This window comes from Crocuta crocuta, unplaced genomic scaffold (genome assembly GCF_008692635.1).
Source record: "Crocuta crocuta isolate KB4526 unplaced genomic scaffold, BGI_CrCroc_1.0 scaffold10, whole genome shotgun sequence".
In the NCBI taxonomy this organism is placed as follows: Eukaryota; Metazoa; Chordata; class Mammalia; order Carnivora; family Hyaenidae; genus Crocuta; species Crocuta crocuta.
Genome location: NW_027527551.1, coordinates 6,678,462 through 6,695,556, shown reverse-complemented (window position 1 = coordinate 6,695,556; position 17,095 = coordinate 6,678,462). Strand labels below are relative to the sequence as shown.

The following is a 17,095-nucleotide window of genomic DNA, read 5'->3' as shown; positions in this document are numbered from 1 at the left end:
TGCTAGCACATTATCAATGTCCAGTCTACTCGCCAGGGTACATTAACCAGACTCAAGGCCAAAAATAGGATGGGGTGAGGGAGTCAGGAAAGCCTGGGGGTGGGTGAAGCTCAGAGATGGAGCAGGAGGCAGGCTGAGGTGGCAGCCAGTCAAAGGCAAAGTTCAGGACTAGAGCAGGGACCAACAGTGGGTTGAAGATAGGGAACTCAAGGATGGAGTGAGACTATGCTAGGCACATGTATTAATTTTTAAAAAGCCAAAGGTTGGAAAGGAAAGGGAAGGCCTTTCTTTACAGTAGGATACAGAAAGTATAGAGTTATAAAATCAATTGATGCTAAAACTGGAGGTGAGAGTATGATGACGAATAGACGACACAGTCTCAAATAATCAAATTACACATTAAGTACAAAGTGAAAAAAAGTGACTTCACAGTGGAGAAAAACAGCAGATATCACCTTAATTGAGTGATCAAAGATGATATACATCACCAATAATGAACAATAGGTAACATGTGCCTCCTGGATGTGATGCACCAAGGAGGACATGACATCAGTTCTGTGTTGGTCCTGCCACAACTGCATCATCTGAAACTAGTAATGAGAAAACACTGGAAAAACCCAAACTGAGGGATCGTCTCAGAATAACTGGCTTCTATTCCTCAAAAGTGTCACAGTCATTAAAGACAAAGGCAGGCTGAGGAACTGTTCCAGAATGAAGAAACTAATGAGACATGACAGCTGATTGCAATGTATGGTCCTGGCTTGAAACTTGGAGTGGCAGAAATGGCTATGAAAGGCATTTTGGTGTAATTGATGAAATTTGAATATGGACTATAGATTAGGTGACTATATATTTTATGAATGTTATCTTTCTTCACTATAATAATTGGGCTGTGATTATGTAAGAAAACATCCTTGTTCTCACGAAATACATGGTGAAGTATTCAGAGGTGAAGAAGTACAATGTTTCCAACCCATTCTCAGATGATTCAGAAAACAGTAACTGCTGAAATAACCAATAGTGGTGTGTACTTATCTAAATGTCTTAGATAATTTGTCGTTTGCCCACACACTATTGCCAGGTGTTGGTTAAATTCACCATTTAGTACGTAAGCTACTGAAGGCAAAGACTAAAGAATAGACATCACAGAGATTTCCTGGACTCCGAACAGTAACTGATAACACTTTGTATTGTCCCCTCTGGGGAGGGGCTAATGCAGTTTTGAAATTTGTATTATGTGAGGCCAGGAGCATTTTGGGAAGCATTTCAGTGAAAAGGACGTGGATGTAGATATTGGGAGATCAGCGAGATGATTTATAGCAGACAATTGCCATAAGTTGTTGCCCAGTATTCACCCCTCTCTTCCTGTGCTCTGATTTCCTCTAGGAAATCTCTTATACAGCCTTATGTATGGTCTCAGTGCATCACTAAATTTTGGCGTCTGTTTTACTATGAAGCTAAGAGGATAAACCCTTCCTCTGATCACCTTGGTTTCTACTCATTTCCAAGCCTGGTTTTCTAGCCTTCTTATAAGTCTGTGAGCTTCTAAGAGCCTTGCTATAAGTTTCACTATTTGCTTAAGTTATCTAGAGTCAAGATCTGTGGCCTGGAAAGGAAGAGCCCTGACTGATCCATTTACTGTGTGGTGGGCACTGTGTAGGTGTTTTGTATACACTGTCAACAATTCTCAGAGCCCTCTACCAGCCTCATGGAGAAGACAGGCATATAAAGGCCAATTGCTAATAGCAAGAACTACAAATCCATTTGTCTCAGCTAATCAAGAGTTTTAAATGGGGATCATAAGTACAGTTTTTACTGAGGGAATTGGGGTTGATACTCACCAGCCAGATAATAGGAGGGGGAAGAAGTGGTTTGCAAGGTCTCTGTGTCCAGCCTGTGCCCAGGGTCAAGTGAGGCAGGAAGAGAATCCCATTCTTGTGAATAAAGTTGTTAACCTTTTAAACAAGTGGTTAAAACATTTGTTTTAAACAGTGCTGGGCAAACTGGATATCCATATGCAAAAGAATGAAGTTGGACTCTTACTTTACACCATATACAAAAATTAACTAAAAAATGGATCAAAGACCTAAATTTAAGAACTTTTGGTATGACACCAAGAGCACAGGCAATAAAAATAAATAAATAAGTCAGGCTTCACCAAAATTAAAAACTTTTGCACATTAAAAGACAGTATCAACAGAGGAAAAAGACAACCCACAGAATGGGAGGAAATATTTGCAAATCCTCTATCTGATAAGAAATTAATATCCAGAATATATAAAGAATTCCTACAACTCAACACACCAACAAAACCAAACAACCCAGTTAAAAATGGGCAAACGTTAAACCAGACATTTCTCAAAAAAAGATACACAAATAGTCAATAAACATATAAAAAGATGCTCAACATCAACAAACAAACAAAGAGAAAAGTCTTGGCAATGATATGGGGAACTGGAACCCACGCACATTGCTGCTGGAAATGTAAAATGGTGCAGTTGTTGTGGGTGACAATCTGGTAGCTCTTCAATAAGTTGAACATGGAGTTACAATATGACCCAGGAATTCCACTCCTAGGTATATACCCAAAAGAATTGAAAACAGGGACTCAAATTTGTACACCCGTGTTCATAACCACATTATGCACAGTGGCCAAAAGGTGGAAAAACCCCTGTCCATCAACGGGCAAATGGGTAAACAAACTGTGGCATATGCACTGTTAGGATAATAGCTGTAAAATGGAATGAAATTCTGATACATCTTAGAACATGGATGAAACTTGAAAGCATTATGCTAAGTGAAATAAGCCACACACAAATGGACAAATAGTGTGTGACTTCACTTATATAAGTATCTGTGGTAGGTAAATTTCTAGAGATATAAAATAGACTAGAGGTTGCCAAGGGCTGAGGGAGGGGAGAATGGGAAGTATCTTGATGGATACAGTTTCTGTTTAGGGTGATGAAAATGCTCTAGAACTAGACAGCAGTAATGTTTAAACAACACTATGAGTGTACTTAATGCTACTGGATTGTACACTTAAAATGGTAATTTTGCTATGTACCTTTAACAATAACAAAATTATGTGAAGAGAGACTAAATCTGGTGAGATTTTCCCTGAGAAGTTAATCTGGGTGGCTAATGATCAAAGGAGTTTGAAAAAAATGCTGTTTCCCCCCCGCAGCTTGAGGATATTTTTTTACAGGTTATCATGAATCATGGATGGAGGTAAATTCAGTATATTTTATTATTAATATTCTTCAGCTTATACAATAATCCATATACACTAGAATTTGTCTTTGTCTTTTCCCCAAATCATGAGAAAATGTTTGGAAAGGCTGTCATCAAATTTGGAGGCTTAAGTTAGTCTAAGTTAAAATAATAGGCTCTTTGGCAAACATCCCACTCACTTTGGTGCTCCCAGAAACACCGAGAGAGGTAAGATTATCTGCAGAAGATCAGACTGAGTGCCAAGGGTCTGCAGGCACATAGGAGCGTGCCGAGGATGGCACATGGTTTCCCTGTGAACTGCCTACTGGGTCTCAAAGGCAGAAACTCCAAGTACAGGTGAGGATGGCAGTGGAGGGGCCTCTGACAGGGGCCGCGTGAGCATATTTCAGGGTTAGTCACAGCAGGGCTTGCTTTATTTAATGTTGGTTAATAATTCTACCTAGCGATGTTGAGCAGCATGGCTGGGGCAGTGAGAGGATGAAGGATCCAGTAAGTGGGCAGAGCCCACGCTCGTGGGTTTTGCTTTTCTTTCTTTCTTTCTTTCTTTCTTTTTCTTTCTTTCTTTCTTTTTCTTTCTTTCTTTCTTTCTTTCTTTCTCTTTCTTTTTCTTTCTCTCTTTCTTTCTTTTCTTTCTTCTTTCTTTTTCTTTCTTTCTCTCTTTGTTTCTTTGTTTCTTTCTTTTTCTTTCTTTTTCTTTCTTTCTTTTTCTTTCTTTCTTTCTTTCTTTCTTTCTTTCTTTCTTTCTCTCTTTCTTTTTCTTTCTTTCTCTCTTTCTTTCTCTCTTTCTTTCTCTCTCTCTCTCTCTCTCTTTCTTTGCCCCTCATCATTTAAATTCATAAAATTTCTATTCCAAAGAATCGCATTTACTAAGAAGAAAAATATATTTGTTTTACCTCCTGTTCTGGCCACAAGTGGTATAGGTTACTGACTTAGAATGGAATGAAGCAGACAGAGCACAGTGTGAGGAGAGAAGCCTTCTGATAACACAGAGCTTCTTGTGGTGTTTACATCCAAACTGTCATCTTCACGATGAATGGACTTGGGTAGTGGCTTTAGAAGCAGCTCAAAAATATGCACATGATAATTGTACACCTTAAGATAGTCTCCTCAGAAATAAGTTGCTGATGAATTGGAGGCTCTGTTTGATAAAGTATTTTTTGAATTGCGAAATACATTGTCCATTGTTGAAACTTGAAAAAAAAATGATACGCTGTCAAACGCTTTACTGCTCTTAGCTGACTCTACATTCTGAATGTTAATGTTATTTTGTTTTGGCTGGGAGGGCGGTGGTGGCAGAGGGCAGCAGCAGCGAGCTAGAGCAAACAGGAAACCTCAAACAGCATTTCATGTGGTCCCCGCCTCTCTGCTCCCACGCACTTGCCTCAAAGTACACAGTTCAAATTAGACCATGGCTCTCGGGTCGTGCTGGCCAAATAATAGCTAGGCCAGCTAAGTTGGGGCTCAGCTACGGTCATGAACGTCTTCTTCATGGAGTCACAGTTCTGCCAGAGATACTAAGGCTCTCTATAGCCCCTATCTCTTCCAGAGGCTCCAGAACACTCCTTGGGTGGAAAAAATTACAGATAAACTTTCTGACTCGGTAATCAGCCCAAATTATTTAATGACTGTTAGGTTTGGGGCAGCACTGCCCTGGGTGGTGTATGAGAATAATACATAGCTCCTCTACGTGTTGTTGAAATGCCACTAAACTTGACAGTAAAGCTGACTTAACAGAAGCAATGCCATATTCCTAACACAGACTGAGTGAAAGCTCTTCTCAGGAAGCAAAGGACATAAAAAGCAGGGTTTCTTAGTGTTGCGCCTTTAAACCTCTCTCACTCCCCTTAGGGGATCTGAGTGTGGGAAGTTCCTGCTAAGCCTGGCATTCTCAGTGGCCTCAGCTGCCTTACCTTTTCATTTGCTCATCTGTTTCCTCTGCTGGGAAAACTTCCTGTTTAGCTCTGTCTATGCAAATCCAATCTCACCCTTAATATGCCAAGTAGTCCGCTTCAACCCCCAAAGATGCAGAAACACTGACCTCTAATCATTAGGCGCACTTGTGATACGAGATCATCTCATGCGGTCCCCGCCTGCTACCAGCCCTTATCTCAAAGTGCACAGCTCAAGTAAGATGATGCCTCCTGGAGTGTATATAACACCAGTCTCATTTTCTGCAGGCACACACACATGCACAGGTTATTTATCCAAATATATATTGTGCCCCTATGGCAGTTATTAGGGTTATCCAAAAATATTCTGGTTTGTTCCTTTCAGGTTTCCTTCAGTTAGATGTGACTTGCTTTGGCCAGTGAAACAATCCAGGTGGAGGGGACAGTAAAACAATCCCCATAAGACCCTAGAATCTGAAAGAGACAGGCATGTTTGGGGACAGCCAGGACACAAGCAAGGGAGGGGAGTCGGAGAGGTCTCAGGAACATCACATAGTGGGCTTTGTAGGCCACTGTTAAGGACTTTGGCGGTTACTGAGAGAAATGGGAACCACCTTAGGAATTTGAACAAAAGACCTCAGGAGGGGCAAGGGGGAATGTACACTGGGATGGTGGTGGGGTAACCTTCCAACTTAACCTCCACTCATGAAAGAAGGTTTTTAGTTTTCCAGGTCGTTCTGTTTTGCAGGCAGCTTCAGAACCACGGCTTCAGAGAAGCCAGGGAACCAATTAATAGAAGGGAAACCTGCAATACTTATCTTAAACTTCATTTTAATCACTTTCCCAATTGAACCGACAAGTGACAGTTGACAAATGACACTGGGGCATTCCCTCCTTCAGGGCCTTTGGAGGGACATACTGGAGGGAGAACAAGACGACTAATCTACCGACCAGTGATGCATTATATTGAATGTTGTTAAAACCTAAGGAGGATTTCTGGAGCCTAAATTGGTTGTTTTTAATTTCAGAAAAATAGAATTTTCTTAAGTTAAAAAAATACCTTGTTTTTCACTTTTGAACCTCTTCTTGCCCTTATTTAACTCCTTTTCTTCCCCTCCTCCACCCATTCTTTTCCTCTTCCTCCTTTGCCAAAGAGAAAACTGTCAATTTCATCAAATGACTTCAAATTATTAAAGTCTAAGAAAGTCACAGATTCTAAGATTGAAAAGTACAATTATTTTCACATAAACCATTCAAATTTTTATATCTGAACAAATGATTTTTGAACAAAAGTGTTTGACTTTCAGTCCAAGAAACTCAAGTATCAAAACAGTTCCAACAGATTTAGAGAACCAACTATGTGATCTTCAGAAACTGCTAGTGCATTCTTCCTTATTTCAAATCATGGAGACTTGCCCTCCAGGAAGTTTCCTTCTTGGAGCCCTGCTCCTCCTGAGATGCAGCTTTACTGACACTGTAGTTCTGTCAGATGCCAAATCCATCTGGTAGTGAAGCAGCAAACCTCTCTGAAGGTCAGGTTGAACCAGTAACACTAGTGACAGGCACCTGCAGTTGACCTTGAACAAGGATATTTATATATGCATATGTAACACACTTATAGCCGTATTGTCATTAAATAGTCCAACCTACCTATACTGTAGAAATCAGGACAGAGCACAATGCAAACCCTTATGATATCCAAGGATGCAGAATTCAACACCCTTAGACTTCTCTTAGAAATATCTACATAAGTCCTAAAGTGAGTATAGTCTAGGAACCTACATACTTCAAACAAAGCCAAAGGACAAAAACAAGGCAAGCATTCTGATTTCAGACATAAAAGTAAATACTAAGGAAGGACACCAAGGAAGCTTCCTTTCTGTGATCTTGGCACATTAGCAGTTTTGTTGCCTTTATTATATGCTAAGACCTCTTTTTATTTTATTAAGGATCATTGCAGCAAAATCTGTCAAAATACACCAATGAAAGTTGAATTTATGTCAGTAACATGAAGACTTTTATATACCTAATGCTAAGTTAAAAACTCATTTCCCATGTGCTTCTACTAGATCAAATCACTAGAACATATTAGTCGTTTTGTTAGAAATGTTCTGGAGACTTTTAGTTAAAAAAAAACACTTTGTTTTGTTATAAGCAGTTAAAAGAGCAATGGCTAAAATAACAGAAAAACTCTGCTATTATAATAATATATAGTGAATCTTTGTTTTCTTCATTAAATATGATCAAATACACATTGAAGATTGTTATGTTGAAAATTTAGAAGACAATCCTTGGAATGGTTTCAGTATGCCAATGTGAGGTACACATATAAACCCATTTGACCTAGAACAGTCACAAACTCATCTAGCAAACCCTTTAATTTGTAAATACAGAACAATTTTAGTTGATAGCAAAACAAACAAATAGCAAATTGCAATACAGAAAAGATTTTTAGGAAGGACACAGCATGGCTACTGTCTAAGTCAGAGTTTGTTATCTAGTTAGAGCCTTCATCCACCTATAACGAAGGCTGCACTTAAAAGAATAATATGCAGAGACTCCAGTGATGGCTCAGACGGAGATGGATCCATAAATCTCTACAATCTTTATGTTTGAAAGGAACTCTCCACTCACCTCACTTTTATGTTAATTCAAAATAAAATGATAAAATCATGGGGCGCTTGGGTGGCTTAGTCAGTTAAGCATCCGACTTTCGCTTAGGTCATGATCTGTCGGTTCGTGGGTTCGAGCCCTGCGTCGGGCTCTGTGCTGACTGCCAGCTCAGAGCCTGGAGCCTGTTTCAGAGTCTGTGACTCCCTCTCTCTCTGACCCTCCCCTGCTCACGCTGCCTCTCTCTCTCCTAGAAATAAATAAAACGTTAAAAAAATTTTTTTAAAAATGATAAAATCATTTTCCCATCTTATTTTTATGCTTTATTATAATCCAGCATTAACATTTAGACTTTATATTATTTCCTTTCCAGGTCAACTGAGGGAATAACATTTCTCAGCAATGTCCAAGCAAGTTGATCTAATACTAGAGCATCTAGAGGGGCTCTATGAGAAGCTGAAATGACAAAGAATAAGTTAGTGATTTAAAAACTTGAGATGTAATTTCAAGGTAAGAATCATAAACTTGGTATTGTCTATATTTACCAAACTTCATATATGGAAATTTTATATATCTATGGTTTTTCTTTAAACCCGTCATCCAATTTTAAGGGTCAATTAGGAGGAGACACAATTAAACTGAAATAATGAGAGAAGTACTGACTTGCAGTCTGATCATTCAGGAATAACTAACTTCAGGGGTGCCTGGATCACTCACTCAGTTAAGTGTCCCACTCTTGATTCTGGTTCAGGTCATGATCTTATGGTCAAATGCCAGAAATTTCACTGGTTCAAATTGACATCTGGAAAAATGTACCTTGTGTACTTTGTGCACCTATAAGTAAAGCCATAGAGAAAGTGCTTTGGTCTAGGAGACCCAAGTCTCTCCCTAAAATATAGCAGAGGACACACATGTAGTATATTGAGCTGATCCACTATTTGGGTAACAGTGGGACGATTAAACAATCTCATAAAAAGCTTTCTAGATACTCTGAATCACCTCATACAAGGTATCAGAGAAATCAATATGAATCTCATTAGACAACATGCAGCAGCTGAGCCCAAATTGCTTACAAGTGGTTGGTTTTGCAACAAATAAAGTCCTATGAGGGCATGTAAGCTAAGCTTTTCTGGGGCAGTTCACTTAAGAACAGATTTTTCACCTAGAATCAAAATTTCTGTAACTTAATGGGAATTTCAGTCTAAGCAATTAAATGATAACAAGGAAAGAGCATCCCAATATTTGTTTCTTGGTAAATAATCGCTTAAAGAGAAAAAAAAATAACTGAAATAAACAGTTTTCACTTAAAAACCCTACCTTCAATGTTTAAAAGAATAATTACAAAAGACAAAACCCCAGGACACAAAACTGTACATTGACACGTTAACACGTACTCATAACATGTGAGCCAAATAAACGTATTTGCCTCAACCCTCCTTATTTCAAAGACTTGCCACTTTTAATTAATTAACATGTTTTCAATATACATTTCGCAAAAATAAGGCTTTGCAGTTCCTAGAACTTCACTTACATCACTAATTCAATGTACTTTAAAATCCCTCTAATTATGCAAGCCTATAAAATAAGTCAGACTTTCAGACATGAACACAGGTAATACAAAATACCAGAATTAGCAGAAGCATCTAAGTGCGCGCGCGCGCACACTCACTCACACACACACACACACACACACACACACACACACACACCCCACTATGAAGTGAGCACTACACCAAGGATACTAAATGGGTAAGTCCTTTTCCAGACCACTTCCAATTCCTAATCTCAAGTTTCAAGAGAGTAAGAAATATTTATCATCTGTAAGAAAACAAATGGGAATGTTCTTGCCAAAGACCTTTTTTGTTTCTGGAATGTTTTTATGAAAATAACCATCAATTCAAACTTGCTTTCAGTACTCTTCCTAAAATCAAGAAGGGAAAAGACTATCAGTTCTATCTTCTTTAGCCAATTAACCAAATTCAGTTGAGCAAAAATCCTCTTAATTTGTCCTAATAACTTCAAATTTTCCAAGTTTCTAGGCAGAACAAAAATGCTGCTTGCAATATCAATCAATCATAAATACACACGTATTATGCAATTGCCTGTTTATTTAGTGGCACCAGTTTTGCAAACTAGAAATTATTTCGACTTTTCATCTCACATACAATCTGCAACCATTCACAGGCTGAATGCAATTTCTTCAACAGACTTGAAAACAAAAAGTACATTCTCAAAGTTAGAACTGAATTCACATGTTTTCTTTGGACCAGGAAAATGGTACATAATACAAAATATACATTTATGGAATTTCTTTAAAAGTTTGGATCACATAAACAGCAAACAGTGGGTGAGTTAACTGTGGAGAATTTCATTATACACTGTTTAGGAAAAATATTTCTGCAGTTGTATTAGTTTTACATTTATAGATTTTTAAAAAATGAACCTATATATAATACAACATGCTTTTAACATGGACTCTCCACTTGTAACATTTATACAAATTAAGTGAAATAAGTCATTTCAAGAGTGAAACCAACTACTACTGGGGCATATTACTACACACAAGATACCTTCCTGCAGATATGCTGTTGACTTAAGTGAAGGGCTGACCAAGCAAGACAATGGTTTCTGTTTCAAAATTCCCACAAATGGGAATTAAATAAGCTGTAACTGAACAGCCAATTTGGGCAACAAATGAGACAAGCTAATCTTTTCATGGTTGTTACATTTTAGTAGAAATCCCATTAATCCTGTACATTGATGGCCATATGTTACATCCTATTTTACCATTCTGTATCAGTAAGTAAATACCTAATTTCCTAGAATGTGAAGCAAATTAAACATGTAATGAACTCTAAAACCAGGAAGCTCAAAATTTTAAAACCTGAGTGAGATCGGACAGTTCAATGTCTTGTGAATATACTATATATGCACTATGCAGGTCAGAAACATTCCACACTTTCAATTTCCATTTTACCTCTTTTCCGTGAAGTTTCAAAAGTGGCAAACTTAAGAGTGATGTTATCCTCTAAAACTGGTCCAAATATTATTTTATTCACCTTTAATTATTCTTTCCCCCCAAATACAGCCTTTAAAATGGGTCTTTTAATATCAGTTTCTAGCCGAGGCTCCCATTCACCTCCTCTCTTAAAAAGTTAAACCCTTCCTTAAATTACTCAAATTATTTTGACACCCTTGAAATATATTTTATGGTCTTTTTGAAGGAAAAAGGCTGATGAACCCCTCCAATATCGTAAACTTTGGGGAGGTAGGTACATTATATGAATTTTCCTGGGTGAGGAAGTTCCTAGGATTCATCAATTTCAAAGGGCCCAGGAACCTAATAAGCATCATTGCTAAAATGAATTTGTAGCACTCACTATATACCTGATTGAGATATTACTAATTTTGTTCTGCGGCTACAATCTCCTACACCAACCTTACTTCAGGGAGTAAAATACAAACACAGATGTTACTCAATGCCTTTTAATGGACCAGGGGACTATGGAAAGAAAGGAAAAACATTAAATTTTTCTGTACATTTAATTCAATGAGAAAGCTAACAGAAACTGAGTTTTGGAGCAATTAAAAGACTGAAAGGATTGGGTTTTGTGGTGGATAAACATTTGCGTTTATTTTTTCTGTTTTTAAGTTGAAGCAGAAGTACTTTTTTTTTTATCATTATCTCTCTTGATGGAAAAATCAAATGATCTGAAGAAGCAAAAGTTGGTTCTTGGCGGTTGATGTAACAGTTCTTAATATACAGCCTGGTTCAAGAAAGACCTCTCTGTGGCTTTTACAATAATTAAGAGTAATCCTCTCTGTCCTCCTCACTGGCATCTCCCAAATTTTCTTATTTTCAGCCCAGTTTTATATAGTAGTAATTGGCCTTGGTGAGGTAATGCACTGAACTCTTTCTCAAGAAAATGGAATTGGCCTGCCTATGTTTGAAAAAGAGACAGAGAGATAACCACCACCAAGAGGGTGGTAGAGGAAATAAAGCAACATTTCATGATGGATAAGGGAGGGGGGAAGAAGTCACTTCTTTCTTTGTTATATCAATTCAAACAACTTTTTCCCTCACCTAATAAAATACAAGTTGTCAACTATGATTCTAATACACCTGAATTTTTCTAGTTGGCGCATACCTCCTGGTAATATAATCAGAAAAACAAGAGAGCAGAGGCCACTAGGTTAATACATAAAGCAGGTAAAAGGGAAAGAATGAGTGAAGGTGAACAAAAGTAGAAATGTTCATTTGACAATCAAGTGGAACTGAATGCCTCTCCTCATTTCTGGCGGCATTCTGATTATCAATAATAACTAACACTTGAGACTTATATTCTGACCAACAAAAGAATATAGTATTATACTTGCAACATTTAGAAAATGTATCCTTAAATATTTCAAGCATATTCTAAAGTAATATAGAATTTGAAAATACAATCCAAAACTCATGGCACATTATTGAAGAAAATAAAGTAAAATTAGGCTTCTAAAGTTTTAAACTATAAAGAAGTCTTCCTAATGCCTAAAAGAAAAACTAATGAGAAGACTAGGTCACTCAATTACAAAATGGTCATCTCAAGTATCTGCAAGCAAAAGTATGAAACTCTTTAAGGTTCCTTCAAAGAAAAACCTCAAAAGAGAAAAACACTTATGTACTGAAATATTTACATATTTTCTACCACCAAATCCTAATACTGTACACAATAACAAAACATTACAGGCTTACACCTCTAATTCAAATTTTATAAACTAAAAGTATACACCATGAAATTCAAAATTGAAACAAAAAAGAAAACCTGTAACCAACTTTGTCAGCACTTTCAGAAACTACAAATTGAATTCACATGAACTTGTCCAGTAAAGATGGGCAGTGAAATTATTTTTAAAAATTAACACAAATAATAATTGTTTGGCTAAAACTAGTTATTAACAATGGCAGTGTGCTTCAAAGAAACAGATTTTTTCTTAAATTTAAGCTATATGTATATAGCAGGAAACTATATATATAGGAGGAAGAATAATAGGCCATTTGTTAAAGGTAGTCAAGCATACTGAATAGATTTGAGCCTCATCAGTCCAATTTTATTCCTATGCTCAGCAAAATTCTCTTTTGAATGAGATTTTTAACTTTGGGGAGAGGAAAATACATGGAAGAGTTTTCAAGTGAATAATGGAAGCGTAAGTGAGTTCTGTAGGGCAGAGACCTGCCTCGTTCAGAAAAATTATCTGGCAGACAGTAGTGGGAGGGTCATAACTATTTTCTGGGGGGTAATTCAATTATAATATTAACGTACATTAGATTATAAATTCTACCCAAATGTAAACTCCTTGGGGGCAAGGATCTAGTCATTTCTTGATAGTTCTTCCAAGGTACTTTGCCTAGAATGGTGTTTTGCAGATAACAATATGTTTTGTAGAAAAGCTATTTAGTGGAATTAGTATGTGGTCAGATAGATGATCACTAAAAGTGCTGATATAATTCAGATTATTTGAATTACATAATTTATTCTTTAATCCAAATTTCTTAATGTAGTAAAATAAAATATAAGTGGCTGGAGCAGTATACTAATTGCATAGCATTCTAGAAGCAAGCATTATATTTAAAAATGTTTGAAATAGTTCTACAGCTAAATAAGAAAATACAATTTGGATTTTTGTAAAGTTAATGCTAATATTGAGAACTGCTTCTGTTATCTGTAAAAGTATATACCTTAACAAAGTGGAAATTAAGAGAGCTTACTTTGCTAAAACATTAAGAGACCAGTGAAATTTTTTAATGTTAGGGTTAAGAGTCTGCTACACAAAATGAATTTCCTATTACAAGCAGCAAACTGAATTCATCCTAAGAAAACACTTATATGAAAGTACATTTTGAATGGTATATTATCATCACAAAAGAACTTTCACCCTCCAAAGAAAATAACATACAACACATCAAAAAATTTTGAGGCATTGCCCTGAGATGCTAATTAGCACACAAAAGGGGGTGGGAGGGCAAGAACTGAAGTGGTACAAAAATGAAGTGCACCATAGAGGTGCAAAAGTGCCTTTCAAACGTGTGTGGTTGGTTCCCGCCACCACCATTACCCCCAGGAATCAAGAACACACACAGTCTGCTATTATAATGTATACTTCCTTTTTTATAATGAACAATTGTATCTAGTATGGCAATGCTGACTCATGTGTAAAAGATTTCATCTTCTCAGAGAACACTTAATAGTTTTCTCTCACTTCCAACCTTCTTTTCAGTACTAATAATTTTAACAGGAGTATCTTAACTTCCTCTTTTTAATTTAAAAACTCTCAAATTAAAAAAAGCTTTAAATATGCTTTTATGGTTTGAAATATAGCTCCCCATCACATAGTGTGACTTGTGATTTATGATTTTGCATCTCAAAATCCAATTCAAGGTTTTGAAATTTCTAGAACTAAAAACTTCAGTCTACCTAAAAAATTAAGAACCTGGCTTCTTATAATGGGAATTTAGTTTTCAGTACTAATATGTCTGGTAATCACTCTACACTAGAAGCACTGTATTCATTAAATGCACACTGAGATGCTTGCAAAGCCATAACTTAGAACATTATCCTAGTTCACACTCTACCACAGATTTAGACACTGAGCATTTATTTGTAAGTATGGAATTGGTTCTGTAATTCCAACTTATGAAATTCTAAATATAAATAGTACTTGTTTTTCTTCATTCATGCTGGATTGAGATATAAATTAAATACACTTAAATTACATTTAATCGCCTCACAAATAAGAGGGATAATGAAAAGGTTTTGCTGGTATGTAACTACTTAAATCTGAGACATTTCACATTACTTTTCCCACTACTCCCCTAACTTTACATTAGTTTTAAGGCTATATATACAAATATGTATATTTCCAAGTTAGGGAAAAAACAAATATAACAAAATTGATTATACTACCTTTTATGCACAGAGTTTTGATTTTGTATTCAATGTTGTATTGTAATCTTACATTTTAATAGTTTTCTAGTGGGGAATCTGCCTACTGAATGATTAAATTACACGGCAATAAATACAATATTCAACCTAAAGAGACAAAAATACAGAAGGGCACAAAACAGTAGTCTTTTCAATGTGACAGATTTTAAAACTTACTTTCACATGCTTAATCAGAGGAATTTAAGCCTAAATTAAATTAGGTTATTTTTATATCTACAGTTCCTTAAGCTTCGAATGTTATTTTTAAAGGCCAACAGCTAAATATTAGCAACATGCTCTATTTCAAATCACAAATACATCTTAACTACTTGGATTCTAAAGACATGGGTCAATTAAAAAATCACAGGCGCACACACACGCGCGTGGCAAGCACGTGCGTGCACACGCACACACACACACCCCACTATAGACTGTTAGATTGTCAAGCTCTGACAATTATTTTAATTAAACAGTAGGCAAATTCAAACTGATACACATAGAATGAAAAATAAGCAGCCAGAAAGAAACCCATTAAAAAAGAGATTAAGAAACAACATAGATTTAAATCTTTTAGTCTTTCTAATGGAAGGGAAACAGTTCCATCCGTGCTGTAACATTATTTCCCAATTAAAGAGACAAACATTTTTCCCCACGAGAAACTTCTCACTTACAATGGCATGGTGTTTTAAAAGGGCGGGATAAAGGAGGAATTACACATACATGATTAAATTTCTTGTTTGTTAAATCAAGCTTTATTGATAAAATGGAATTCAGAATACCTTACTAGGAACAGCAGCAGGCCCAGCCGATCATGATAGCAAAACGTGGCAGTCTCCTACTATATGTAGGAAGCTGCTGCTTATCAATTAGTAATTCAATGTAAGGACTTGGAAAAGAGGTGCAAAGAATCAAGGCATTTCAGCCCCAAGATTGATATTCTTATGAATATACTGCATTACCTGCAATACTCCCGGCAACAAGGAGAGAACCACCTAAAAGATAAATGAAGGGACCAGCTTTCTCAACAGTGCCCACTCCACTGTCAAGAACCTGAAGACAGCTTTCAGTTAACTCCCTGGAGGTTTGGCTTTGTAAGATTTGGGAATTCTTCTCCATAACCATGTGCGCATTTGAGCGTCTAGCTGACATGGCTGCTGCTCTCCCTGTCCCAACGCCAAGTCCAAACACAACATGACTTGAAAGGGCTATATATCTGTTGCATCACACAACAAGCCAAACATTTTTTGTAACTTTGATAGTGATTTAAAGCAGTTCATAATTAAATATGAGCATTTTGTACAAGGACAATTACACTTTACAAAAAACAAAATCATACAACAAAAATTGCTGGAGTCTGATTTACAACATGAATTATGGTTTGAAATCACGTTTACGTAAGTCTCAAATTTACAAAAAAAAAAAATCAGTTCTGGGCTAGCTGTTGTACTGCTGAAGTTCTCTGGTGTGATCCACTCTCACCCATGACACACGTCCTTCTTTAAAGTTGAGGAGGGATGTTTAAAAGGTTCAAGGAAGTTGAGCTGTACTCTCCTTTGGAGGTGAAGGTAAACTCCATGGCTAGATGAGCAGTTTTACCACATATCATCAGTCGATGTAGAATCCTTTATAAAAGGAAACAAAGCAAAACAAGGAACTACATTAAAGCTGAAAAGTGTCAAAGCACATTACTCTCTGGATAGTGCAGAAAGATAAGGTTTCGTAAAGTTGACATTCAGATACATGCTTTTTAAAGTATATAATATGTGTATGTGACACTATGAAATAACAGTATTCAAGCTGTTAAAATTTATTTTGGAATATTTGAAATATGATTTTACTGTGAAGTTGACCAAATGTATTTCTAAACCATGTAATTAATAAAATTGTTTTATTTTCTTCAATAAAAACCCAATTTATTTTTAGAACACTACTCTTATAAACTTTTATTACACAGGAAGAGATTAAGACCTCAAGTCATAAGACATTTGAGGAGGCTTCATAATGCAATATATACTTTAGAGCTGTGCCCAAGTGATTTTTAAGTTACCACTTTTCTGTAAACACCATACTGCAACAGAATTCTAACAGGAAACTTAACTGGAGAATAGGGCATTTTTTTCACATAAGTAGAATTCTCTACTTTAGTATTTAAATGAAGTATATACTTCAGGGTTCTCAGAGAAAGTATTTCCAAACATAAGAACTATTCAGTGGAGCTGGGCATTCTCAAGTTCTATTGTAGCTCCTTATAAAACTCAGAATTCAAGATTCTGAGCAACTTTAAAAAAATTGAGTGGAGGCAAACCTGAAGTTGATTGCTTGCAGAGGCTTAAAAAAAACAGGAAAATTCAAAGGGACTTTCTTCTTTTTTGAGAGAGGTGGCCACTCATCATGATTCTGTCC

The 17,095-nt window shown here is 36.5% G+C and overlaps 2 protein-coding genes across 2 annotated transcripts in view; one reads left to right on the top strand and one right to left on the bottom strand.

Moving 5' to 3' along the window:
* The window catches only part of DHRS7 (dehydrogenase/reductase 7), a 231,686-nt gene that overhangs the window by 84,427 nt on the left and 130,164 nt on the right, over nucleotides 1–17,095 (top strand). The gene's annotated exons all lie outside the window — the stretch shown is intronic.
* The window catches only part of PPM1A (protein phosphatase, Mg2+/Mn2+ dependent 1A), a 47,888-nt gene continuing 40,611 nt past the window's right edge, over nucleotides 9,819–17,095 (bottom strand). The window contains exon 6 of the mRNA XM_077768920.1: nucleotides 9,819–16,314. Coding sequence (XP_077625046.1) covers nucleotides 16,285–16,314 — 30 coding nt within the window. The 3' untranslated portion in view covers nucleotides 9,819–16,284. The remainder of the gene's footprint in view (nucleotides 16,315–17,095) is intronic.